Raw genomic sequence first — 27,045 nt, forward strand, 5'->3', positions numbered from 1 at the left:
TCAGTAGCCACAGAAAGCCGGCCGAGGAACATTTAGGGATACCTGACAGGCAGGAGTGAGGGATATGTCAGACTCTGCAAGCACTTTAAGCAGAAAATCAGAAAGGACTGAGCCTGCCAACGTTGAGTGATTTAATAAGCTGAAGACAAGGGGATAAGATTTCAGGATCTAATACTCTAAGTGTGCCTCAGCTTACTGTAAACAGCTTGTCTGAACAGGCCATACACCATTTTCAGTCCCTGGTGTTTCTGCCTTAACATTAGTTTAGACTGTGGTGAATAGTTAGGCTTGGAAGGATTCGATTTTTTATTGGTAAGTGTCAGTAAATGCTGATTTCACTCTACACAAAAGCTAACAAAAATATTTCCACCAGTAATTATCGAAATTTACAGATAGGTAAAGTTAAAAAAAAATGCTGCTTGTAAACTTAAGAGTCAAAATCCAGTGATTTCGATTTCTGAATTAGGCTTGTTACAAATGGACTAGCAAATGAATAGTAACAGGTATGATTTGTTGACTTAAGGCTATTTACTTTGTATACTTTGATGTGAGGTTGACAATTTTTGTTTTAACAGTTTATAAAGCTTTAACTTTCTCTATCTCAACATCTACTGTCATTAAATGTCTGACCCCTCATCATTTCCCACAACTGTGAAGTTTAAAAAAAAAATCAATAAAAATAAAAAACTGCTTTAAAAAAAAATCAATATCTGTCAAAACAATAAAAAACAAACTGAATTCCGCCAGTCTATGACTAGTCATCCTGCTTCAGCTTGAATGTGAAAGTCTTAACATAAAAAGGTTTAAATGTTCATGAGTTCGGATGATCTATTTTGCAGCATGATTAAAAGGTTGACAGAAATAAAGCTGAAATTCTGCATATGCTCAGTTGTACTTGATACAGTCAAGGCCTGACCCCCCCAAGATGAAAAGGTTCAGAGGACTTGCGATCTGTGTCAGTTCCTATTCAAACTACACGTGCTCCTTTATTCCTCCTCTTTTGCTGCAATGCTTACGAAGACTTGGACAACTGTTAGGCAGCTGGTCTGCTGAGCCCGCTGCCTGTCATGCCATCTAGTGTTTTCTCACTGCTTCACTGTGCTCCCCTATCTCTCTGTATCCACCTGTTGACTTTTGTCTTTAGACCGAAGACTCTTGGAGATAGAGACTGGCTTTGTTCTGTGTTTGTACAGCTTTGTCCATACCAGTGCTCCTTAGAGTTACTGCAATACAGATAAGTGCTTTGCTAGGGGACCCAAGTGCTGGCTGTCCTTCAGCATCAGGTGCTCCGTAGTCTTCCAAAGGGATGAGGAAATGAAACAGTGGTATTGAGTCTGGACTAATTCAGGAAAACTCACAAAGACAGCAGGGGGGAAAACAGCAAGGAATTCAAGCCGGTGAATGTTTTGGATAATGCAAAAGGCTAAATCACACTCAGTTAATAATTTGGCTGACACCTTTCATCATATTCCTCAAAACCAATTATTGGCTAAACCCTACAGAGAAACCTGAAAAAAATGTGTGTGAGAGAGAGAGAATGAGAGAGAATGAATATGCATTCAGTTTCTGATTGGGCTTGTTTTGTTGTACATCTTAAATTTTAAATATTCTTCAAAAAAATGCTTGGGAGGGTTTTGGTTTTTTTTCTGGTTCATGTGGAGCTTTTCAGCCAGGGAAAGATTAATTGACTGCAGGGGGAAAATAATAAAGTATACGTACGTGCTGTCAAGTGCAAGGCAAACAGAAAGAATGGAAATAATTCCCTACATTAGCTTTTTAGTTACAGCTACAGTAGCTGCAAAGTTGTCTAGATAGAGTTAGGATTTTCAAGCTGGCTTCCCTTAAAAGTGGCAATGTGATGCCAAAACTACAAGTCCCAACGTGCAATGCTGTTTAGTCTCAGATCTAGATGGAGCATTGCATGCTGGGGCTGTGGTCCCCATAGGCTGCACCTTTGTGTCAAAGAAGGGAGCTGTTGCATGAAATGGAGCAGAATGTAAGTCAGCTGTAGCACGTCAGGTGGAACACTCAGCCAGGCACAGCTTGGGTGCCCCTGCCCAGAAAGATTTCAAAGTCTCTCTCACTCATCTTAGAGTGAGAGGCATTTCTTGAATGAAAGCAGTGAACACATATTTCACCTACAAGGTAAAGCCACACAGCAAGCAAAACTGAAATTAGAAGAACTCTGACAATAGATATTTTACAGTCTGCTGTAAGGAGAGCAATTCCCGAAGAAAAAATAATACACACACCTGGATGCCTGAACACTGAAAGAAACATCTCACCATGAGAAATTAAAATGGAATGGGGACACAGATGAAATGCTACCAGAGGGGCAAGGGGTGGAACAAACAAACCAAGAACAAAAATGAATGCCCAGCAGACACTGCTAAGCAGCCCTCTACTGCCACCTTATGGAATCATGAGATTTCAAAAATGACTGAATATTTGCCAGTGGTTGGAAGCTTATTAGTAATATTGGCAATATTTTCTATAACTTGTAATAGATTTATATACACTGGATAGCTAAGACTGTAATCCGTTATCCTACTCAAAGCCTTTAGCATTATGCTGAAGATACTCAAAATTAAATGCTACACGGGCTTTTGGGAGCAGTAATTCCTACCAAGATGAATGGAAAGGACCTAGACTTTATTGCTGCAGCTTATGCCAAAATTGGCGCACAAAAACTCCAGAGCAGCTAACTCACTTGATTCACCACTCAGCTCTCAGCATTCACCAGCATGTGCTGGGAGTTAAGGCAAATGTAATGAACGGCCCATGTTTTTAAGCTGAATTAGTTCTCAGCTATCCACACTGTATATAGTCTCCCATGAATACACCAATAAGTATTTAGCCTTCGGGCCATTTTTGGATAGGTGGTCTGTAAATCAGACACATATAGAGAAAGAACCTTGAATGGACCCCTCGCACACAGACAACCTCACTATCAAGTACATCGAGCAAACAAATGGGACACACCAGTGCCTTTGATTAGTAAGGAAGAGAGGTAAAGGGGAACACACCGGATGCAAAAATCTAGAAGTGAAAGGCAGTTTTACCTGCTGCTTGTTCCATTCTGTCCCTTATTCCAGTCCCTTCTAAGCAGTTCAGAGAACACTGGAGATACTTAGTTCTCCTGGGTATTCCTCTAGATTCTTGCATGTGCTAGAAAGCCATGGAGGTGACCCTTTAGGTCAGCAGGCCAGCCCACAGCCTGAGCTGATCCGTCCAAATTCCAGTTTCTTCCTCGGGACCGAAAACGCAGGACGTGGGTGCCAAATAAAATCCCCACCCTGAAAACTGTGGAGCAAACTCAGTCCAGGAGCTGAAAGCCTAGCAGCACACCTGCTTGCTTTCTGCACAGGAAACCAGGCTCTCGAGAAGAGTGACACCCCAACGCTCACCTCAACCTTTCCCAAACACAAATGCAGCCTGATTTCCGATAAAGCAAACGTAATCTCTCCTCTGCCGAACATGGAAAATCAGAGAGCCAAAAGAATTCCTGACCCTCTCACGTCATCCCACCAGCTTTTTATAAAAAGGGACAATTTTATCTGAAAGAGATTAACTGTAAGAACATAGCAGATAAGAGCTTTCAACAGCAGGTGCTGGATGATTACTCACTTTATGTGCAGGGAGACCTTTTAACTTGTTGCTGTCCTTTGCTTACCCAGTGTGTTGCATGAGGAAAAATCTCTCCCTTCTAATTAAGCAGGTATGCCCTAAGCACTCTGCTCAATTAGCGTCTAAGGCCCTGACAAACTTCTACAAGAACTATAAGGAGGTTCAGGCAATTGAAAAGCTTTAGATCAGACGTTTTCAAACTGTGGGGCATGCCCCCTTAAGGGTTTGGGGAGGGTTAGCAGCAATGCCAGGCAGGCCAGCCCCCAGGGGAGGGGAGGGGCAAGGAGGGAGCCCCACCTGCACCCCCCCCAACTAACCTTAGCCTGTGGGTCAGTGTCAACCTCTGCTGATTTTCACTCCCGGCAGCCTCCGTCCCCAGAGACCATGGCACATACCTTCCCCTACTCTGAAAACCTGAGGGGCTATGGGGAAAGGGGCAGGTAGGAGCCCTGCCCTAGCAGTGCAGCCCGACTGCAAGGTAGAAGCAGCCGGCTGCTGAGGAAGCCTAGGCTGGGCCATTGGTAAGTATCTGTGTATTTGAAACTTGCCGGTGTAGGTAATTTAATTAAGATTGTGTTAAGGTCTCCTAGGTTTATGAGTAGGCTGTCAAGTGTACTTTTGTGTGTGTCTATTTTTGTCTGGGTCGGTGAGGGCGCAACCAAAAATTGTAACTCAAAGGGGGTGGGGAGGCTCAGCTCAAAAGGTTTAAAACTCCCCGCTTTAGATTAAGTAGTGAGACTTTACAAAGTGGAAGTCCATAGTGTGGAGACCATTTGTGTTCAAACTTGCAATCCATGGAAATGATCAAATTAACATATACACAAAACTTAAATATTGAATTGAACCAAAGTTCTTAACATCTGAAACACCTGATATCAGAAAGGCACTCCAATGTTAGCGTGGAGACACTCGTGGTTTGTTCTAGTGTCTATTCTGGATTGACATACTAAACTATCACTTGAAAAAATGTATTTTTCTGGTCTAACCCTCTGGAGACCAGATTCCCATGCTGTTTTGCAGGCGGCTCTAGAAAACAACACGAAGGGTTAACAGCCATACCAGGAACCCACACTTTGTTAGGTCATTGTGTTCTGACTCTGGACAAAACAAGAATCACTAGGTACAATGGTCTTGCCAAAATCTGCTCTTCTAAGAGCACTGACGAAGGAGGGCATGGGTTAAGTTATTAATATAGATTACAGAACTTACTTAGCTATCTACATGCTGCCTTAATTAGCAAATGGATCCCTGAAACGTTGCAGCGCTTATTCAAAAAATAAGGGAAACCAACCATTTACCATTTGTCTGAAACTGATTATAAACCAACAGCTTGCTCTGTGCACTAAGCACCTTCCCCCATTTCGATGGGTCTTTCATAGGGGAACACTGGAAAGAAAGTTATGTTACAAAATAGGAAACTGATTATAAAACCAACACCAACTGGCAGGGGAACTAGGGAGGGACAGAAGCAGTAAACTAAACGACTCCTAATTCTTGCATAAACTGATTAGATTTCAACTTCAGAAATGTCCCTTTAAACTACTATCGCCACCAGGAGCTCAAAGGCCTGGTCTACGCTTATAACTCATACCAGAAGAGCTATGCCAGTTAAAAAGAAAGTCAGGTGTAATCAGCATAGATTCATAGATTCTAGGACTGGAAGGGACCTCGAGAGGTCACAGAGTCCAGTCCCCTGCGCTCATGACAGGACCAAATACTGTCTAGACCATCCCTGATAGACATTTATCTAACCTACTCTTAAATATCTCCAGAGATGGAGATTCCACAACCTTCCTAGGCAGTTTATTCCAGTGTTTAACCACCCTGACAGTTAGGAACTTTTTCCTAATGTCCAACCTAAACCTCCCTTGCTGCAGTTTAAGCCCATTGCTTCTTGTTTTATCCTTAGAGGCTAAGGTGAACAAGTTTTCTCCCTCCTCCTTATGACACCCTTTTAGATACCTGAAAACTGCTATCATGTCCCCTTTCAGTCTTCTGTTTTCCAAACTAAACAAACCCAATTCTTTCAGCCTTCCTTCATAGGTCATGTTCTCAAGACCTTTAATCATTCGTGTTGCTCTTCTCTGGACCCTCTCCAATTTCTCCACATCTTTCCTGAAATGCGGTGCCCAGAACTGGACACAATACTCCAGTTGAGGCCTAACCAGCGCAGAGTAGAGCGGAAGAATGACTTCTCGTGTCTTGCTCACAACACAGCTGTGCTTGTATAAGTTTAGTGCAGATGCACTTACATCAGCACTGAAGTGCTTTTGCTGGTATGGCTTGTCTTTCTTGGGGAACTGCATAAGTAGGGCTTCTGGTTTTGGGGGGTTTATTAAATTCATTTTTGGGGGTTATTTTCAGCAATTTGAGTTTTATGAAGCTGTTCAAAATTGGGGGGCAGGGGGGTTAGGCCCTCTGTATATACTGTACTGAGTAATGGCGTATTATATGCACCCGTTATAATAGTATGTACTGTAATGAGTCATCTTTGTAATGTTCCCTAGAGCCCTTTAATGTAGCACTGTTTTAATCAGCACTATGTTAAAGCACACTAGGGAACCTTCAGCACACACCAGGAGGATCTACATGGACCAATTAACATTCAACCCATTAACATGCTTTAGAAATCATACCACCATAACCCACATTATGCTCCATGTAGACAAGGCCTTAGATACAAGTAACCAGTTCCACCCATTTCATTATTATTATTGAATCAGGGTGTTTTATTAGTGTTCATCAGTTAGAGCTGAAAACCAGAAGCCCTATGTGCAAGCTATGCCAGCAGAACCACTTTTATGCTGGCATTAGCTATGTCATACCAGGCGGGTTTGCCAGCATAGCTATGCCAGCAAGACTTTTTTTGTCTGTAGACAAGGGACTTGCCCCCGAATCCTTTCAAAAAATCCTAGGGGAAGCTCATATCTCTCAGCACATGGCACTTCAAAACAAGTGGTCCACTCCACACAAACTTTTCAGCCAGTCCCTGGAGGGTATGCCCCCTTATAGCCGAAGGTTTAGCAACCTCATCTGAATCAGCCCTGCTTGATGGAAGGCTTCAGAGAAGTCCAGACCCCTGCGATGCTTGTTCTGGGACCGGACATCTCACAGCAATACCAGACAAATCGAACAGCGAGTCAGGACTGCCAAGATCTTCCTGAAAGTCACATCCATCTACAAGGGACATTAGTAACTGGACTCAGAACAAGTGGGCTGCATTCAGACTGGTGGGGGATGAGGAGAACATGGCCACCACTCGTGATGCTCAATGCAAAGTAAGGCTGTGAGGGGTAGCGAGCACTGCAGTGAAGGGGCGGACACAGTTCCTTGGGAAAAAGCGATCAAATAGCTGGTAACAGTTGAGAGAAATCATTGTGACAGCAGCAGAAGGGACAGCCTCTCAGCTGTGTAAAGATCTTTCACAGGCAGTAAGGGTCATCATAGCACCTCAGAAAAACAATCACCTGACCAATAGCGTGCCTGCAGTTCCAATTAGAAAAGCTATGGGAGTCCTCACCATCCATGGCAGAGCACAAACCCAGGAAGGCTGATCAATTAGCCTTGCATATGGAGGGGAAGGACTTGCATGTGAGATTTTTATATACTGCTTCCATAAGCCTGTAATCCATGCCTTTCTGAGAATTTTATTTACACAGTTTGGCCTAGCCTGGACAAAGATTTTACAATAGGGAGCAATCCTGCATTGGCAGGAAATAATCTAGACAGCCTAACGGTGTTCTCCATCTCCAATTTCTCTAATTCCATGAAAAATCAGCTGGCAAAAATACTAGAGCAGCACAGGAGGCAGAGCATCTTTCCAGCTAGTAGGCTCAGCAACAGAATGCAGCAGCAGAATTAAGGGGACACTAACATACAGCTGTACATTATATACAAGTATCTAAAATCAGCTCTCTTACAGGACACGGGCAGCAGTTTGGTACGGCATATTCCAACTGCATAGGATAATCCCCACATGGATTTGTGAGCTTTTAAAGGAAAGATGCAGGTGCTTAAGATGTGATGCTTAAGTGATTATGCAGCATTTGCCAATCACAATATTTTGGTAGCCAGAAGAACAAAGTGGCAAAGACACAGCGAGAGACAGCAGAGCAAGCCAACATTTAAGACAGAGAGGTGTGCCGCCTGCAGTGGAGACAGAAGCGCATCCCAGACCGCTTTTCTAGTCATTTCTCCTAAACCTAACAAAGTGTTTCACTTTAATCTTTTGGCTTCAGACAGTCTAAGGCCGAATGTTATGGAGGCATCTCACTGTTCTAATATTATCCGGTGGGCTTGTTTACATGTTATTGTTGCTAAGAGGAACTTGGAGCTTTGGAAACACTGTACCAGACCAGAATGCTATTCATAGAATCACAGACTTTAAGGTCAGAAGGGACCATTATGATCATCTAGTCTGACCTCCTGCACAATGCAGGCCACAGAATCTCACCCACCCACTCCTGTATCAAACCTGTGTCTGAGACACTGAAGTCCTCAAATCATGGTTTAAAGACTTCAAGGTGCAGAAACAGCTGCCATTGGGAGCTGAAATCCATATAACACTTCCCTGACAACTGTTTGCCATTTTCTGTTTTTAACAAACCGGTTTCTTTGCAAAGCAGTGCTTTTCCACTGAGGTGACCCCACTGACTTCTGCCATTTCCAAACCCTAGTTCAAAACCTGCAAGCAGTCACCGTTCCGGTATCCCTGCTGTCACGAGACTCCATGTTAACCAATGAGGCAGCTTGAACCCACTGGTGCAAAGCATGAATGAAAATACTGCATCTGATTATACAGCGAGTGGAGATGGGGCAAGGATTTGGGGGTTTCTCTTCTTTATAGTTAACAGATTTAAAAGATGGCTCACTAATAAAAATGCAAGGCACCTAAAAGGACCCGATATCATGTGTGTGAACTGGTTTTGCAATACAATTAACTTTTTAGCCTTGCCTGTCTAATTCCAATCACTCAGTTATCTTGGCAGATTTCTCTCCCCAACGGCACTGCAATACTGTCAAATCAGCACAGTGCACTTTGACCAGTCTCCACAATATCCCACAATGGAGTATTCACGGCAATGACAGCATTACAAAGCATCTATGCAAGCTAAGGGGAAGAACTTGAAGGCTGCATAGCTGTAATTGACTATGGTTAAGTTTCCATTTGGATAATACATTTAACTTGGTCTGGCCAGTTGGTGCCTAACTTCCACCTGAGCGCAGGATCCAGCTCACCCAACGGATCAGTCTGGCCACTGAGACAGATTCAGATTTTACAAACTGCAAGTTCTCATTTTCTCCCCAAACATAAGCTTCAGCCCTTATTGTTGCAAAGAAACGTCTAAATATGAACTGATGGGATACGGTCTTAGATAGTCTACAGTATCTGAAAGAAGGGCCACGGTCTTCTTTCATCAAAACACGGTATTAACTCTACAAAAACAACAAGGAGTCTTGTAGATACAGACTAACACGGCTACCCCCTGGTATTAACTCTAAAGCCTAGTGATAACAGGTGACCTTAAGAATCCCTGAATGCTAGCTGGCAAAGTGTTCACTGTTCTATCACTGTACCTCTTATCAGGCCTGAAACTCGCTATACCTAAACACTTTGCTATCATAATATCCATTTATAAAGAGTATCATGTGAGATCTTAAACGAAAGCCAGGATCATGCTGGTCATTAATACTGTTGTAAATACTGATTATATTTTAAGTTATGACTATATACTGAAACTATGTCCTTATAGTTTTTAATCCATCTGTTATTCCCCAGCAGGGGTGAAAAACTGCTTTTGCCATATAAAGGGATGTATGTTCAGTTGTCTACCTAGATTCATATGTAGATTAAACATTGTAAGCCAAACAAAACAGGGAGTTACATCTGCATTTCAAGTCAACACGAAGATGTGAATGCACCTTGGAGTCAGCACATCAGGAAGGGAACCATGGCAGGATGGGGAGGTTCATCCTGACTCTGAGGGTCAAAACAATGAGTTTTGGGTAATATGAGGAGATGAAAAAAAAAGCCATTTTAGTATTCATTTACTGAGGAAATTCCTTGAAGGGTGTGGCATATACTCATGAAAACTTGGATCATGGTTTTGACTGAAAACTAGCAGCTCTGTCAAAAACTGAATCCTTGGGAGAAAAATCTACTTTATAAAAGAAGAAAGATAACCATCAATAAGTGTAGACCTAGAATGGCGTTTTACATTTTGTTTTATGTGGGTAACCATTCTGTTTCCAATATTCTTCCTCGCTATTCATTTGAATCTCTGTTCTTGATTAATAAACGTATTTGTGTTTTTATTATAAATATGTTTCAATGCTGTGGTGTTAAATAAAGTGCAACTCCTTAGCTGAATGAAAGAAGCTGATGTACATACTGTTCCCGTTGGGGACAGCAAACATATCCATTTCTGTGAGTGTCCAGTGGTGGGCTGAACGCTGCCAGGGATGTTTTCAGAGGGGCCCAGGGGCTGAGGTATACCTTTTGTTACTTATAAGGCAAAGTAAGGGTTTGCAGAGCCCAGAAGAGATTGTCTGAATGACTAGCAGACCAGTATTACCAGGAAGCTGACTACCAGTTAAGCACAACCAAGTCGGGGTCTTTCACTGAGGTAAGGGGTGACTAGGTAACTAAGTCCTGGGTGGCATGAGGAACCAACACACTGGCCACAAAGACAGGATTTACACACAGTTTGCTGGTTTGCTAGAGATCACACTCCCAAGCACCGGTAAATTAGACTGAGATTCACATGTGAGAAGATTGAGAATAGACAAGGAGAGCGTACAGTTTTTTTCTGTTTGTTTTGGGAAATGGAGGGGCATCATGTGCTCCTCCCGGGGACTTGCGAGTGACAGCAGCAGCAGTGGTGTTGCATCAAGTGGGGCGAAGGGGTGCCAGGGCCCCGCCCGCTCCAATCCCCGTGGCCGGGTGCGGGCCCAGGAGCACGGTCAGTGCTGCTGGGCGGACCATGGTGGGGACACTGGTGCTGCCCGAGGGGCCCGAGTTGCTGGACAGGAAGTAAAGCGGCGAGCCCCAACTCCAATCTGCCACCCAGCCCCAGCCACTGGCTGCTGCTGCCGCTGTCCCCAAGCGCACTGCACCTCCCAGGCTGCCCCAACTGGGATGCTGCGGGCCAGGCGCCGCTGGTAAGTAGAGCCTTGTGCAGCTGTATCTGCATCCGATCCACTATCCGCAAAAATGGTCCGGGGATATGAAGCAGATATCCACAGATTTGCAGGGCTCTAGTGATACAGACTTTGGCTGTAGTAAACAATCTAACAATTTCCATTATAATCCTTTCCCCTCCCTCATTTTTGAACCAAGCACAGAGCTTCCCACTCAGTAGGGCTGGGAATTGAGGGGAAAGAGTTAGCTTTAGCTTACAAGAGTCTAGTTGCTTTAAACATTCTTCTCCCATTGACAGTAACTTGTCAAAACCAGGCTGCTAATTAGAAATATGCAAATCAGCATTGTGCCTTTTTTATTAAAATTTACTTGATTCTGATGCCACTGTAAGACTGTCCTGGCACATTTCACCTGTTTGCATGAAGGAATGGTGTTCATTTGATGTTCTGCACTTCCCTTTTTAAAGAAAATCTTACCTTGCATCTGAAACTGGCTACCCCAGCCTTATTTCCTGCCCATCTTAAAATAATTCCACATGAAAAGGAAAACGGCAACAGCAGCCTCATGCTTGCAGCAGTTTTTTTAAAATGCTGCTACTCCTAGAGCATAACTGACTGTCTAGCAACCATACCAGAATTCAGCTTCTGCTTAGTTATTCCCTTTCCTTTTCCTCCCACACCCAGGTCTAGATTGTTGTGATTGTAGCTGTAGGTTGTTATGGCTGTTTGTTTTGTGGAACGAACATGTCTTAGACCACAGTTCGCTGCAGAGGTGTGTCCACACCACACACCACCACTGCAATTGGCATCAGTGTTTGTCTTTGCAGAAAGGCCTAAGACACTCAAATCTTCTAACTAACACCAAGCACCACCCAGAAAGAATGATTCTATCAGTTCTTATCTGTACACACCACAGATGAAGTTCACCATCATTCTGATCACTAACCTTCTTCGCTCCCTGACTTCTCCATTTGAGGAGTCCGTTCCAGTAGTTGACATGGCGTTGGCAGATGTAACACCATTGGCAGTGCTGAGTAAAGTGCGATTTGTGATTACACCTAGTGGAGTGCTAGCAGAGATGTTCTCTGTATTTTTCTCTATGGTAGAGTCAGTTTGTTGCCGGTATGGGGCTCTGAAAAATACAAGACATAATGGGATACAAAGCAAGTGAACTCAATTGGCTTAGAGACCCCAATACCTTTAAGGAAACATTAGAAGCTAGGAAGAAGTTTTCCCCAATTCTATGAATACAATGGTATGATGGAATGTCATAAGAAGGCATTTTTAAGGATGTCTAGAAGAATAAGCAGTAGGAGGAATTATTCCTGACATCACTGCTGATTGTTGTAGAAGTGACTGGAAAATCTGAGGGAATTTAATTGGTCAATAAGCAGGAGGAGGGATGGTCTCAAAGCTCCTGCAATTCAAAAATAAAACCTCAGTGGCACTAGAAATTACACATGCTGTAACGAAGAGCTACCTAGAAAAATAAGGGTGCATAGTTAATCACAAGTCAGGAAGTGACAAAGCTAAGGCTGTGTATGCAGTCTTAACGGTATGCATTGTTAAAACTGTCTGAACACAATATATGCACTTTTTCAACTGAAATGCCTCATCAGCACCCACTGTTCAGGAGCTCACTATATAATGGAACTGATTTCCAACCAGTTTAGAATTCAGAACCTCCACCCCCAGAACTGTGTATGTCGGTTAGGGACATGAGTATTCTACCGTGTTCTCTGAATGGAGCCCAGAGCCCTTACCTGGTATGCTGGCGGATTGATGCAGTAGTGTTCGCACTAAGAGATGTAGGACAGGAAGAGGCAGGTTGCCACTGGGTGCCCAATGAGGTAGATGAACCAATGGTAGTGGGTGAGGTAGCAGATGTATTACGATTGGCTGAAATGTAGGGACTGTTGAGGTCACTACTTCTACCAAATGAAGCACTGTAAAACATCACAAGATCACTCCCTTCAGCACATGGTTAACCAGTTGCTGACCATCACAGGCCCTTAGGTGAACTGGAGGGGGAATATTTAAATCTCAGCAAAATGAATGCAAGAGACATTAGACCAAGAAGAGGTCATCGAAGAGAACACTCTGGACATATATCAATGATGCAACGATGGCCCTGCTCTGTAAGTCGTGGGGAGAGAATAATGGGATGGAAGTGAATCAGGGAAGTTTAGAGAACTGACAAAAACAAGGAAAATCCTGCTTCCACCTGTAGCAGCACCACTGGCACCACCAGTAGTGTTCTCAAGCACTGGGGAAAGGTGGAGACAATAATAGAGGATCAAATCACTTAACTCAAAGAACGTATATATAGACATAGGCAGATGTTGCCTGACCCTGTTTCCAGTTGTTTATAAGTCTGCCAAACTTTTTAACAGTTTGGGCTAAAATTTTCCATGCAGGTTGTCTGCCTCAGACTAGATATTTTTGGAACATTTCAGCCAAAATGGTTCAACCACATGCAAGAATAATGCTAGGGAATTATGTTTTGCCATGTTAAATTCTTACAGCTATTTCACTGAGAAACTCTAGCACCTCCGTGTTTGAAGCAGGGACTTGACATTTGACAGGGAGGTAGACTATGTCAGGGATGTTCCTTTTGCTGTTCAAGAAAATCCACCCAAATTTGGTTAAGTTACAAGCTTCTGAAAAAGGTCAATTTGCACATGAGCAGTAGAGACATGGAACTTTGCAGCTAAAATCTCTGAAGATTCCATCCTCACTGAGTCCCTCCCAGCTCATGTGGCTGAATTGCACGTGTATCATCCTCATAAAACTACTGAGCATGCTCCGGCCCAGGACTACATAGCTGCTGACATCTACTGAGCATATATAACATGAGATTTTTCCAAAGACTTCTAACTTGGGTAGATTTTCTCAGGAACAGCAAGAGGCACATCCCCAACACAAAGGCCCATCTGAGTCCATGCTGCAAAGCACGGGGATACTAACACTTCTTAACGAAACTACATTTTTTCTAACATGGACAAAACATATACTTCTCTAGTCTCATGCTCAGAAACAACTGAAAGTTAAAAAAAAAAAAAAAAAAAAAAAAAAAAAAAGCAGCCAGAAGGCAGACACCTTACATGCAAAATTTCAGCCCAAATGCTAAATGTTAACCAAAGTTATACACAACTGAAAATAGGGTATGTATAATATAGGGAAGTGGTGGTCAACTTTAAACAGCAGACACTACTTGCTTTGCCTGTAATAAATTTGACCCTTCCCCTTCATTTTATGCAAGCCGACGTCAGACAATTTGAGATGAAACCTGAAACTGACCTGGTTTTTCAACTGTACATGGAATACCATGTTCACATCTGGAATAGAAGTCCAGAGACTGGGCAATGAAAGTGATTAATGGGAAGCCTTTCATGCAACAATAGACTGAAATGATCAGGACTGTGTAGATCTCTCATTCCTTCTCTAAAGTAAAGAATGGTATAGACAGAGGTGTTGGGGCACTTCTATTCACCCTCAATACAAGAACAAGGGGACATTCAATTAAACTCACAGCAACATATTTAAAACTGATCAAACCTGTACAACACGTTCAAAAGCCAAGCCTGGGAGCTTAAACTCGTAACTTTGCTAGACACTAAAAATCACAGTCATAATAAAGACACTGGATTTACTGAAAGCTTGTCTCTCACCAACTGAAGTTGGTCCAATAAAAGATATTACCTCACCCACCTTGTGTCTCATGCATAATGAAAACATTTTCAATTATATTACATGGGGCATAGCCCTTCTATATTTTTGTCCTAAGTATGAGAGCCTAGGGAGGCGTAGGAAGAAGCTGATCATATGAGCAGGTCAGTCCATTTTGGAGTATCTGGCATCTTCCTCTGAAGTATCAAGTTGCTGTCAAAGGATCCTAGACTTGTTTGATTTGCGATGTCAATTCTTGCATGTTTTAGCATCAGCAAGTGACCTGAACTAGACCTTTAAGGCCAGTCTATACTCAGAAATGGAAGTGTTATAGTTGGTTGTCAGCAAGGGGCGCTGAGAATTGTTTCACCACTGTTGTGTGCACACAGGAGGGAGTTTGGGGGGCAGATGGGGAGAGGGAATGACACTTTCAGCATCACTGAGAAATATTCTTGTCATTTGCCAAGTCTAAAGAACACCTTCTGCAATAATAATGAAAACAGCTGTCCCCTCCTCACTAACAGGAAAGCCCTTTTCAGCACTGATGCAGGGGGATCTGTCACTGATAGCTGGTGTCCACTAGGGGTCCATTTGCAAACAGAGGAGCATTTATACAGTTTAAATGAATGTGTTTGAGATCAATTAAAGCAACATGTGTGGGAAATGCAGAGATTAAGAAGAAAACTAAGGTCTCAACATGGAGCAGCCTTGTATTCCTCATTAAGCCACACTGAAAAATTGTGGGGATTTTTTCCCTTAACTACATTAAAGTATGGCACATCCATTTTAAAGGCCCATCCTAAGATAGAGGGAACTGATTTTACAGATCTATTTAGTGACTTTGTAGTACCAGGAAGTCAAGTTTCTAGTGACAAAATGTTACCTTACGTGAAGGACAATCAGATTCCTTTCCTCATGCTACACGCTGGTGTATGAGACTAGAGTCTTTCACAACCTGTAAGTCTTTAACATTTCATACATGATCTATATTAGCATTTATTTGTTTCTCTGCACTTTACAATGGAGGAGTATTTGAAACTACTATACAAACGGATCACAAGTTCACTCTTAGTGCATAAGATGCACAAGTTATCACCTTGGTTTTTGTAGCCACATATAGCTGCACATTCTTCCTATTATGTAAAGATATTCTCCCTTCAGATGAATGCTTAAATGAGGCCTTTCATAGGAAATAACTTGACTGTGTGCAATTCCAAAAGTGGTCTGTGCCAGCCAAGGCTTCAGCTAGTGCCTCCGAGTTTAATCATAGCACCATGGGGCGGGTTGGGTAAATATTCCTTGTAAATCTGATTTTTGGATTAGCTGAGTCACAAAGCAAGAAAGTTTTAAAATCCCAGCAGAATTGAGGTTGTTCAGTAACATTACTGACCTGAACCACGTCAGCTAAAGTGACAACATCTATGTTATGTCTAAGAGACAATCTGGCAGCAGAGGTGAAAGTCTTGCAACCAGCTGCCACCTGTCTGACTGTCAAATGAGAGAGAATCACACACCATTGGCTGGTGGCATCAGATCCCAGGATAGATGTAAATTCATTGGAATGGAACACTGCCTCACAAGAAAGGTCTCCTGCTTTGAAAATATCCAGCTGCTTCCCCTTGTGTATGAATAACTCCATTTACTCAGCAGCTAGATAGCCATATCCTATGAAAAGGCTGAGTTTTGCTATCATCCCCTAAACACTAGAACACAAGAAATATGGTAACATTCACAAGAATCTCCCTCACCCCATATATTCAGAGTTACGCCACATTAAGGACATATTATTCAGTTTGAGGGTCTAGCACTTGGAAAAAAGCCTCATCTAAAAAGAAACCTGTCATCTAAAATTGTAAACTTTACTTCCCTTGCACTAATGATCTGTGATGGTTTTACAGACTCAAGTTTTAAGCAACACACTTGTGAGTGAGCCTGTCATTTCACAAGGCAAGTTCAGGGGTGAAAATTTCACCATCCCCCTTCACTAGGAGCAAGTTTCCTCCCTCTCTCAATTGAGATGAGAGAAGTCTAGAATATAATGGTTGTCATAATGGCCATTGGTCCATTCAGTCCAGGAGCAGTCAATACCAGGTGAACCTCTCCCTTCCAAACTGATAATGGACAGGGCCAACTGGGAAAAGCTGTATGCAGAGCAAATTTCTTTCCTGACTCTGCCTTCCCATCCCATCAGCAAGCAGCAGTTGCCTATGTAGAGTGGCACATGCACCTGCACAAAAGCTATTTTCCTGCTGCCAGAAGAAATGGACTATGTGGGCTGATTTTGGATACCAGTCACATTCCTCACAAGTCTGGCTGTTAATGCTCATGAACTCTGGAGCACTCATTTTCTGCTCCAGCTGCTGGCGTTGGACTTAAGAGAAGCAGCACAGACAGGAGAGAAGAGAAACAGGAATGCTCCAAGTTATTTTTGGATAGTTTGTTATCCAAAGTTGTGCAGTAACGTGCAACACCATTAGAAATGGACTCCCAGACCTGTTTAGGGCCCCCACAAGACTGCATTTTACAATTCCATTAAGCCAAGGGTGCAGTAAGAGGAATTTTGTTTTTAGCGATCTAACACAATTACACCACTATAATTTGTTGAAAAAGTTTGCATCTGAATTATGTGAACACAATTTTTAAAGTTTAGCCCAACGTGTTAAAATCCATAAAAATCTAAGTCGCAGACGACAGCGTTTATAATGAAAAAGCTAAGCAGGCCTGGATGTTTGCTGCTGGGTGCGGGAAAGCAATGAGGACACCAAGGCCAGCCACACTAATGCAGCAATTAGAAAGAAAGCAACCACTCAAAAGTCTGGATGGCATGTTAAGAACTTAAGTTGCTTACTGAGCAAAACTGATTTTAACTGTTACAGGTGGTACCTTTTTAGGTAGGTAGATACGTAGGTGGAAGGTGCACCAGTCTGGGGGGCTTCGTTTCCCTTTGGTTCATCCCTCCACGGCTGCCGGGTGTAGGAGCCACTCCTCACCAGGTTAACAGCAGATTCTCTGTTGAGGCAGAAGAGAGCACTTCGGCAGTTTAAAAAGACTCTGGAGCCATGTTGTCGTGGTTTATCACACTGCTGAGCACGAAGTTAAGTGCTGGAGTCTCAACATCCAGTGGCAAGAGCAAAGAGCCCTCCACATTCAGGCAATACAAACCCTTTTCCAGCTACAGTCCTGATTCACCACAGGGATAACGGGGACATTTTGATTAACTATTCCCCTTAAAATTAGCTCTAGTAATTCCCAAGTATTTATTACTTATTTAATGTCACAAGAATGCACAGTGTTTTGCACACACATTAACACAAGGTCTCTGACCACAAGCACTTGATCCAAATTCAGACTGTTTATAGAAAATCACTTCATACATTAGACCTAGAAAGATCTTGCTCTCCCTGCCTCTCTCCTTTTACCTTCTGAGACATCAAGGACTGGTCACTGCCAGAGACAGGATACCAGGCCACGGATCAATGGCCTGAGCCAATAGGTTAAGTTTTAGGCTATTGACTTAGGAGCCAGGAGCAGCATGTATAAACATTTAGCAACAACTAGAACTATGTGCCATGATTCAGAAACAAATAAATCCCCCTTCGAGTGTTAACGTGTGAAGGAGCAGGGGAATGGGATCTAAGAATCTGAGCTCAAGTCCCTCACTCCCATGCTGGAAGTATCTTGTGTGTTGTTCTCTGGCAATTGCCTCTCGCCAGCTATAGGAATCAAAACCTATTTGTAGCATGAGCTAATATGCTTCAGAGCTCCCAATTATTTTTCAATTTTGATTTCAAGCTATTCGTGCTGTTTTACTTCAAGCCTCTAGAGCATTCCATGAAGCACTGATTTGGCTGGTGTTAAAAGAAAAGTACTGGAAAAATTGTGTCACACAGTATACTGTGAATACCATCTGCTAATATAGCCTGATCCTTCTTCATCCTACAGAGCAAGGGACACTTAGCAGCAACCAGCTGGGTACAGCACAGTCTGAGGCACTGTTCAAATACACTCAGCTTTATCAGTCATCCCTCCTGTAATTTCAAATACAAATTGTCTGCTAAGATCCAAATAATGGTGGCAGTTTGAGACTGAAGCTAGAGCACGGCAGGCAGGATGTAACAAGAACAGTACAGAATCTATACTTGCTGTGAAATTGTTTCTCAGAGCCTATTCGGTGTAACTGCTTCACAACAATTATAGTTTGTGCTGGCTCTACAAATCAAGCCGAGCTCAAATCTTACTCCCTTTAGATCACATTGCAAGGAACCCACCGGAGGCAGCATTTCCCCAAATAATCATGTTATGAGACAGATGCTGCTTCCATTTTTATACTGCAGCAGCAGCAATGAGTAACCAAACAAGACTTGGGGCCCCATCCTGCTAGGCACTTTACAGACACACAGAAGAGTCCCTGCACCAGAGTTCACAAACTTAAGCTACAATCAAGAAGCAACTGGTGTACAAAAACAAATGGGATGGAAGAGATGATGTTTGAGCAAGTTACAGTACAATAAGCAGGGGTCTCTGATAGAACTCAAATTTAGACTTATTTTAGAGGACAAGAAGGCATCTGCATAGTATCACAATGGAGGGGAGAGATGTGTGTATAATCATCGTTTTCAGCATTTCACATTTTAAATTCTGAAAGTGTGCCAATAATTTAAGAGTTTAGGGAGCAGATACTATCGCCTACTGAGGGAAGGGCCATTAAATTCACTTTTCATAAAATGTTGCCAGATTTCAAGCCATATCAAACACCTGTGCGCTTGGGAGTGATGAGTGAAAACTATGAAGCATGAACACAGAAACAGCAGAAAGGCATTTCCAAGGATTAAATTCCAGCAGAATCTTCACCAGAATAAAATCTGAGCCTTAAATTCAGTCCAAGTCCTACCTGTTTTCCTTTTCTTCTGTGTCACCCGTACTGCTTAGTCTTCTAGGAGCTATGGGGGCAAAGTAGTTTTTGCTGTCCTTATCCTGAAGGAAAAAACAAAACAACGTATTTCAAGATAATGTATATTCCACATGGAAGTTACATCTTCAATGGAATTCAGCAACACCTCTGAATTAGTGTTTCCATTCTTGCTTCTAGAAGTGAGAGTCAGTTTTTAATTTTTCCAAATTTGCCAGTTTTCAAGGCCTTTGCTCTAAGTTTAAAAATTGGCATGGAGGAGTCAGCCTGGAACCATTTCAAGAAATAGCCCAAAGATCTGTTTTCTAGAATTTACCATATGTTCTTTTTAGAGAGTTGGCTTCCCTGGCAACTAGCATGGTAAAGGTGAGGCTAGTAATTGAGGGCAGCTTCTAAATTAAGATAGATCGTGTGTAAATGGGCAGCAGAGCTGAATGGATGGAGAGCACACTGAGGAAGACTTTAGATTCAGAGCAGCACAATACCTACTGTGAACACAGGTCACTCGCTGGCTGTATGTGGGATGCCAAACTGCAGGGGGATTGCGAGGCAGGCTCCAATTTAGGTAGGAAGGGGTAAAAGGAATGCTTTGGCTGAATTCCAACAATTTTGCATGAACTACCAACATAGAAAGTAAGATGGCGTACTTTTCAAAACAGGAGAAAAGTATAACTGTACTAAAGCATCTGAACACAGATTCAAGCAGCATGAAAAAAAGCTGCACGAAGAATGACAGGGGCATTAAATTATGGAGATTACGAACGAGTGGCCATAACTGAAACCCAGTGGGATGACGCTCAAAAGTGGGATGGCCTTACAGATGGGTAAGCTGATTGACGCTGCTTGGTAAGCACCCGTCAGATGGGATTCTCTACAAACTGTTTTGAGGGAAAGGAGACCTTTTCCTTGTTGTCTAATAATGCAGAAATCCGGGGACTCGATGAAGAGCGGTAGATGGAGGAACCTCTCTCTCTCAGTGCCTCCCGGGAAGCAGCTTCACTTAGCATATTGTGGCTGCCAGTTTTCCGTAGACCAAGCCTCCAAGATGAGGGAGATTCATCCTTTTGCTCCTCTGATTTGTTGAGCAAACTGGTGAACTGCGGTGGGAGAAGACAACAGCGGGTAGGAAGCTAGAGTACTGCAGACAGTATATCAATTAACTTCCCAGAGTTTTACTAAGTTATACTTTAAAGCATGAGATTCAATGCAGTCTCTAGCGATAGCTAGACACATATACACACACACAATTCTAATCTGTAAATGCAAGTTAAGGTTAATTAGGATATAGAGAGGGAATAAAAAGGTGTAATATAAAGGTTTTGTCAGCATGTGTTTAAGAAGGGTGCACTACTCAAGAATGGCAAAGACCCAAGTGCCTTATGCAGCTCATCCCACATGAGTGCAAGTGAACACTTCATATGAGAAACCATGCAACCGTGTATTCTGTACATGCTGCTCTGTATTGGTTTTATTATGGACTTCAGCTATACAACCACATACTATTTCCTCAAATATACAATTGTTTCACAACTTTGTTTCAGCTACAGATATGTACCATATTGTAGTACTGGCCTATTTCTCTATGTATGCTAGATAGATCCATGAAAATAATCAGTACTAGAAGAGGGAGGCTCCTGCAAAGCATCTGCCTCCATCTACTCATGTGCAAGGCTATAGGAGAGATGTGTATTTTTTTTGTTGTACCTGTGTAGTACGCACTCATTTAACACTATTGCAATGCATATTTACAATGGGACGGTTAGTTTGCACACGGGACCTTAATTCTGGCATTTCGAGATTTGTGTACTTAACTGCAACCTTCATGTTTTTTTAATGTGGTTTTGGATGGATTTCACTCCAAAGAAAAAAAAGCTAAACACTACCGGATTACCTTAACCCATGTACCTCATGGAGACCTTACAGCTATTAGATTTTACCTTACAAGACACAGTGAGGCCACTATACTGACATTTCCCTGCAAGAAATCTAGTCTGATGGTAGTGAGACACAGAAAAAGCTCAAGAGGCAGGAGACAGTTGTTGTAAGCGAAGTTGTGTTAATTAAGGGATTTTGGTTAATCTGATGAGTGTGTACACAAGGAGTTTATCTATAAAACAAACGTACACCTACTCTGTGTTAACCCACTTCAATTAATCAAAAGTCTCAAACTACTAAGATTTCGGATTTTCATACTTGCATAGGAAGCGCTCATCGGCTTGAGGTAGCTGCAATGCATGCAGCAGGGAAAGGGTTAACTGCACTATTCATCGTTGCTCGCGCTCTCTTCCTCATCACTTGCCTGGTTAAGTAAATTTAAGTTTATGCCATAGGGAGTGCTATCTTATTTGCTCTGGGCAAGCAATTAGGCTGACTGGCACATACAAAACAATTCATGACTAACTATGAAACCTCTTGCATCTCTCATATCTATTAGCTCACTCTAAAAAAAATAACCTAGCATATAACAACCTGCACTTCAGTGTACGAACCTGAGATGTTAAGCACAGGGCCACCAAAAGGAATGCAAGATATGAAGGTTACTCAGCTGTAACTGGAAGTTCTTTGACATGTACAGTCCCTATCTGTATTCCAAACATGGGTACGCCCATGTTCCTTGTGCCTGAGACCAGAGAATTTGCACGTTGTGTCTGTAGGTCTGCACCTGAATCCTAGAGCTCCAAGGGTGTAAGGGGAGGTGCGGACCAACTGCTTCTCCAGATCCTTCGCTATCGCGAATCTAGTCATGATCCAAAGCAGAGGGGAAAGAGGGGGGGTAGTGGAATACAGATTATGGTCCCGACAGGTGTGCACAAAGAATGCTAACTCCAACATGCACCTACTCCAGGTTCATCTACCATACCAGGAAAGCCGTGACCTTGGCAAAGATTGTTACTTTGATATTCATTTAGTCTCTGTCTGATGAAAAAACAGCCCAAAGCCAGCCTGTACACAGAGGTGAAGCCTGGTGAATGGCGTTATGCAAGTACACAAGGGCATGTGGGCTAGCAGAGAAAGACAGACCTTGACTGTAGTTTGAGGTCTGAGGGTGACTTGAATTAAGCTGTTCATGGCCTGAAATTGGTCCATAGGGAGATAGGCCCTTGCTGAAGTCAGTTCTTTGGTTGCTTCTACAAAGTCTAAGGTTTTTGTGGGACTCAAAGTAGACTTTTCTCTGTTTACACAAATTCCCAAGGATGTCCGAAGGTGGAGCAAAGATAGGGTGGCTGATTGAACCTCCTGATTGGATCTGCCCATTAGGAGCCATTCATTCAGGTATGGGAAGTTGGTATAGCTGTTTTGACTCATCTGGGCCACCACCATTGTGAGGTTGCCAGTCCAAACAGAAATCTGAGGAACCTTCTGTGGGGCTGATGAATGCCCACATGAAAGAAAGCATCTTTCACGTTGAGAGCCGTGAGCTACATGCCCTTCTCCAGGAAGAGAATTATCAATGCCAATGTGCACATGCAGAATTATGATTTGCAAATAAAAATATTCAGCTGATGTAGGTCGAAAATGGGTCTTCATCCTTCTTTTTTCTTGGAGACTGAAATATAGGGAGTAGAACCCTTTTCCTAGATGCTGAGGTGGCACTTACTCTATATCCCCTCCTTGGAGGGGACCTTGGAGGGGACAGTCCACCTCCTTACAGAAGATTTCCTCTTGAGGATGGTCCCTGGAGATGGGCCAGGAAAGGGGTTTGCAAGGGGGAAGGAGAGAAACTTGATGGCATAGCCAGAGTGGATGGTATCCATTCCACACTTATTCATTGTTATTGATCTCCAATTGTAAGTGAAAAATGCGAGGGGGCAACCAAAGGTTTAGTGGGGCAGTTGGAGATGACATAAATAAATGTATGTAGTTCTCAAGCATCCTGTCAAAAGTAACCTCTAGTTGGTGGATGGGGCTGAGTGGCTGTGGTTGAAAGAGCTGCCTACCTAGGGCTTTGCACCTTCTGACATTGCACGGCAACAGCTGAGGGAGATGTCTTGGTTTATACATCTGTTTGTGGTGTTTCCTCTTTGATGCTGGCTATAAATGCCCAGGGAGTGGGGTGTCATCCTGGAGTCTTAATGAGCGCAGTGACTCATCCGCCTTTTCGTTACAGAGGTTAGACTCAAAGGGCAAGTCCTCAATGGGATTCCTCCCTGAGGAACCCCAAACAGTGAAGCCATGATTCATGCCTCAAGTATCACCGTAGCAATAGCTCTAGATGTGGTATCAGCAGTGTCCATTGCAAAGTGAAAAGAAATCTTAGCTACCAGTTTGCCTTCATCAGTGAGGGCTTGGAATTGGACCCTGTCCACTGATGGAGTGTCTTCAAACTCCAAGAATTTGGAGTAATTTGTAAAATCGTGCTTTGCTAACAGGACCTGGTTGTTAGCAATTCTCAGCCTTTTTCAGGGTAGGGGTGCAAGATGCAGAAGTATGCCATACCGCCTTGGTTGGTTCCATGATGGCCTCATTTACTGGGAGGCCCACCTGACTGGGGCCAGTGGGCTGCAAGATGTTCATGAGCTTATACTGCATATCATGGATCTCCTGGAGTGGAATCTGGAGTTCAATTGCCACACTCTGCAAGAGTTCTTGGTATTGCCTGTGGTTTTCAGGCAGGGATGCTGAGGATGGAGCAATTGCCTCATCAGGCAAAGACGATGACATCTGTCAGAACTGGTTGATCCAGCTCCATTTCCTCCTTCCACGTGCTCTGATGGAGCCAGTTGGCATTGACTAGGAGGAGAGGGCCGGCAGGATTCACGCATAGATCTGGAGTGTCTCTAGCATAGGGATCCCATGGATCCCAACAGGGCCAGTATGAAGTGTCAACTGGTTGGGGGGGAATCTCAATGCAGTGGATACCATCGGTTCCCTAGGTGGTCACGTCTGGGCATAGGATGGGTCCAAGATCTCCTGCTGTCTCTGTCTGAGCCAACCCCCTACATGGAAGCGATGGCTTGTCTGGACATCAGAATCAACCAATGAGAAGGTAAATTCTGGCTCTGTTGGCCGTACTAGTGGATGAATGCTTCAATTCATCTATGGAATAGAGGACTAGTCCCTTCTCCTCAAGGGTTGTTTCTTCTTTCTTCTTCTGTTGTTGAGGTGTCCCTCAGGAGAACCAGAAAGGAGAGGAAACAGAGGACAAGGTAAGGTGAAAATATCCTCAAAAGAGGTAAAAGTTTCAGTCCCTCCCAGAACACGAGGTATCCCAGTGTTTGGGACTGATGGTGTTCAGCGGATCCTTCTGGGAACAAGTCAGTACAGTTTAAGAGGAGTCTATCCTAGAGCTCCCAGTCAGTGCTGGCAGGTGCCGATCCTTTGGCTTTCAAGTTGTCAGCCAGAGCCAATACCGATAAGACTTTTCTACTTCACACCTTACCCTCGTGGTCAGGAGGTTTAGGCAGACCTGAGTCTTTAGGATCAACACGAGGACTCACCTGACTCTGTCCAAGTCAGGGAGGGATCCTTCTTTTAGAAGCAAATGTGGGAAAGGATCTATGAAAGTGCCCCTAACTCTCCTAAGAGGCCTGAGGCAATGATTACTCTGACTTAACAGCCATGGCCTCTGCTTCGGAGCTCATGCTCAGAGGGGCACTGCCTGCAGACCAAGGCCTATGTACCAGAGGGTTCACCTGCCAGGCTCTGACTGGGTCTCATGACTTTCTCCATGAGGTACTTCCTCAGTTGAAACCCTTGTCGCCTCTCAGGTTTGGGGAGGGCAGCAGAGGCAGATGCTGCACTTAGCGGAGATGTGAGCCTCCCCAAGACACTAAAGGCAGCACTAGCCATCATCGCTGACTGAGATGGGGCAGGGGCAAGAGACATTTCTTAAATCCCAGGACTCTAGACATGGTCCTTCAGAGGGGAGTGAAAAGAAATTGAGAGGGGAGGCCCCAAGGCAGGAGCAGAGCACAGGGGGACCAAACTACGCTAATTAAAAGACTGAAAACACTAGAAACTATACACTAGGATATTTACAGGTAGGAAAACAGTGCAAAGGTGGCTCTGGACATAGGATTCCGACTCAGGCTGGGCAACAATAAGAATAAACAGGTTGGTCTGCACCTCTCCTTATACCATTGATAACTGAGCACAAAGAACACCAGGGCCCAAAAACGGACCAACAGACACTACTTGCAAATTCTCCAGTCTCGGGCATGTATGGAATACACATAGGGACCACACTCATGGCTCCTGCTAGCCAAGTGGATTTAGAGTCAGAAGAGGTTTATGTCTAATCTCAGTAGCTATAGAGAGCTTCACTCGAGGGAGAGGGGGGAGAATATCATTGCCAGAGAAATGACAAGCAGTCTCACTTCTACCTCATTAGTGTAGCATCACAGCTCATACAGTGCCATCAAGTCTGGGGCAGGTTATGTAACCTGGATAGATCTTCAGGCTATGTGCTTCAATACCAATTGCATTGTTGTCACATTGCCATGAAGGGCAAAAACAGGAATTTTACCAGTCGCTTCCATAAGGACAGTTTCAATGGAGTTCTCTCTGTTGCAGTATTTTCTGCTGAAAGGAACTAGGGGAACAGATGTAGACAAAACTGCTTCTGTCACCAAACAGGCAGTGGGGTCCTTCCTGGCCAGAGAACCAGGAGTACTTGTTAAGCAGTAACGTGGTGTGTTTTTTTTTTTTTTTTAAATGGCCCAACTTATTTCAGAGGGTGCATAATGGAAAGAGAGCACACCAGACAAAATTAGCCCTATTTGTGCATGTCCCAGACTATTATGCCATTAACTGTGCCTCTTTGTTAAATCAGAGAGAGAATAGTATCTGATTGTAAGTCTTGCAACCTCTCTGAACACCAGTTTAAGAAAATCTATTCTCCAGTGCACCCAATTGCTTTAAAGCAACAATGGAATGCACAGTTGGACTCTAAGTCAATCCCCAATTCACTTACTTTTCTGGCAGGAGCTGCGGTGAAGGAGTTATGTTCTGGTGGTGGTATTTGCTCAGTGACGCTAGTCCTGGGTTCATGACTAGAATGGTTGGCAAAGGACTCTTTCTTTCTCTCTACAATTTTAGAGAAGGGGAGGAAAAACAAGGTGTTTGAATGTTGCATTTATAAACCACTTTCCCTTTACCACTGTGATGTGCAAATAAGCAGACTCAGAGCCTGTGTAATAACAGAACATTCTAGTTCCCCACACTCAGAATAAAGGGAAGCATCCCTAAGTCTACTCATTGAACAAAAGGTATTTCTGCCCAGTCCTAAAACACCTCTGCACTAAGTGGTTACAGCTGAAGCATGCTTTTACAGAGCCATCTATTTCACACCCAGCAGGTAAACTGCCCCTTCTTTCCTGAGAGCGTTTGAGGCCAGTTAACAGGCTTCATTCATTAGATTTCCTTTAACTGAGCATTCTTGCCAGACATATGGGTTTGAGAACTAGACTAAAGTATTCCTGCAATGCCGAAATATACGGACATTTCTGTGTACAGCTGGGACTAGCTGATCACTCTGGAGATAGTCAAGAATAAACTAACCCAAAACAGCCAGATCCTGTGGCTACCTAGTTACTCCATTCTACAAGCTCAAGCTTCCACCATTAAGGCTTTTTGATTTCTATTCAAGACAGATGCCTCTACCCCTACAATATAGCATTCGGTTCCAAACACCTTGTTACCTAAGAACATGGGAGGCACATATCGTAGGCTGGGGAAGGCTATGCCTCCCCAAACAGCCC

General features: G+C 43.4%; 1 protein-coding gene and 1 long non-coding RNA gene across 17 annotated transcripts in view; one reads left to right on the forward strand and one right to left on the reverse strand.

The window, feature by feature from the left end:
- The window catches only part of PPP1R12B (protein phosphatase 1 regulatory subunit 12B), a 158,292-nt gene that overhangs the window by 80,504 nt on the left and 50,743 nt on the right, over window positions 1-27,045 (reverse strand). For 12 of the 16 annotated variants that reach the window (XR_010600986.1, XM_065594986.1, XM_065594993.1 and 9 more), the window contains 6 exons: window positions 26,259-26,371; window positions 20,245-20,442; window positions 19,328-19,410; window positions 17,320-17,445; window positions 12,531-12,713; window positions 11,714-11,899 (listed from right to left, as the gene is read on the reverse strand). Coding sequence is in view for 15 of the 16 variants with exons in the window: in XM_065594986.1 (XP_065451058.1) it covers window positions 11,714-11,899; window positions 12,531-12,713; window positions 17,320-17,445; window positions 19,328-19,410; window positions 20,245-20,442; window positions 26,259-26,371 (889 nt within the window). In the remaining variant the exon portion in view is untranslated. Of the gene's footprint in view, window positions 1-11,713; window positions 11,900-12,530; window positions 12,714-17,319; window positions 17,446-19,327; window positions 19,411-20,244; window positions 20,443-26,258; window positions 26,372-27,045 lie in introns of those variants that run through there. The other 4 variants (XM_065594991.1, XM_065594994.1, XM_065594998.1 and 1 more) reach the window with 4 other exon arrangements.
- On the forward strand, window positions 3,995-12,660 carry LOC135983392 (uncharacterized). The gene is made up of 2 exons (XR_010600988.1): window positions 3,995-6,905; window positions 7,550-12,660. It is a non-coding gene; the product is annotated as an uncharacterized LOC135983392 (long non-coding RNA).

This window comes from Chrysemys picta, chromosome 4 (genome assembly GCF_011386835.1).
Source record: "Chrysemys picta bellii isolate R12L10 chromosome 4, ASM1138683v2, whole genome shotgun sequence".
In the NCBI taxonomy this organism is placed as follows: Eukaryota; Metazoa; Chordata; order Testudines; family Emydidae; genus Chrysemys; species Chrysemys picta.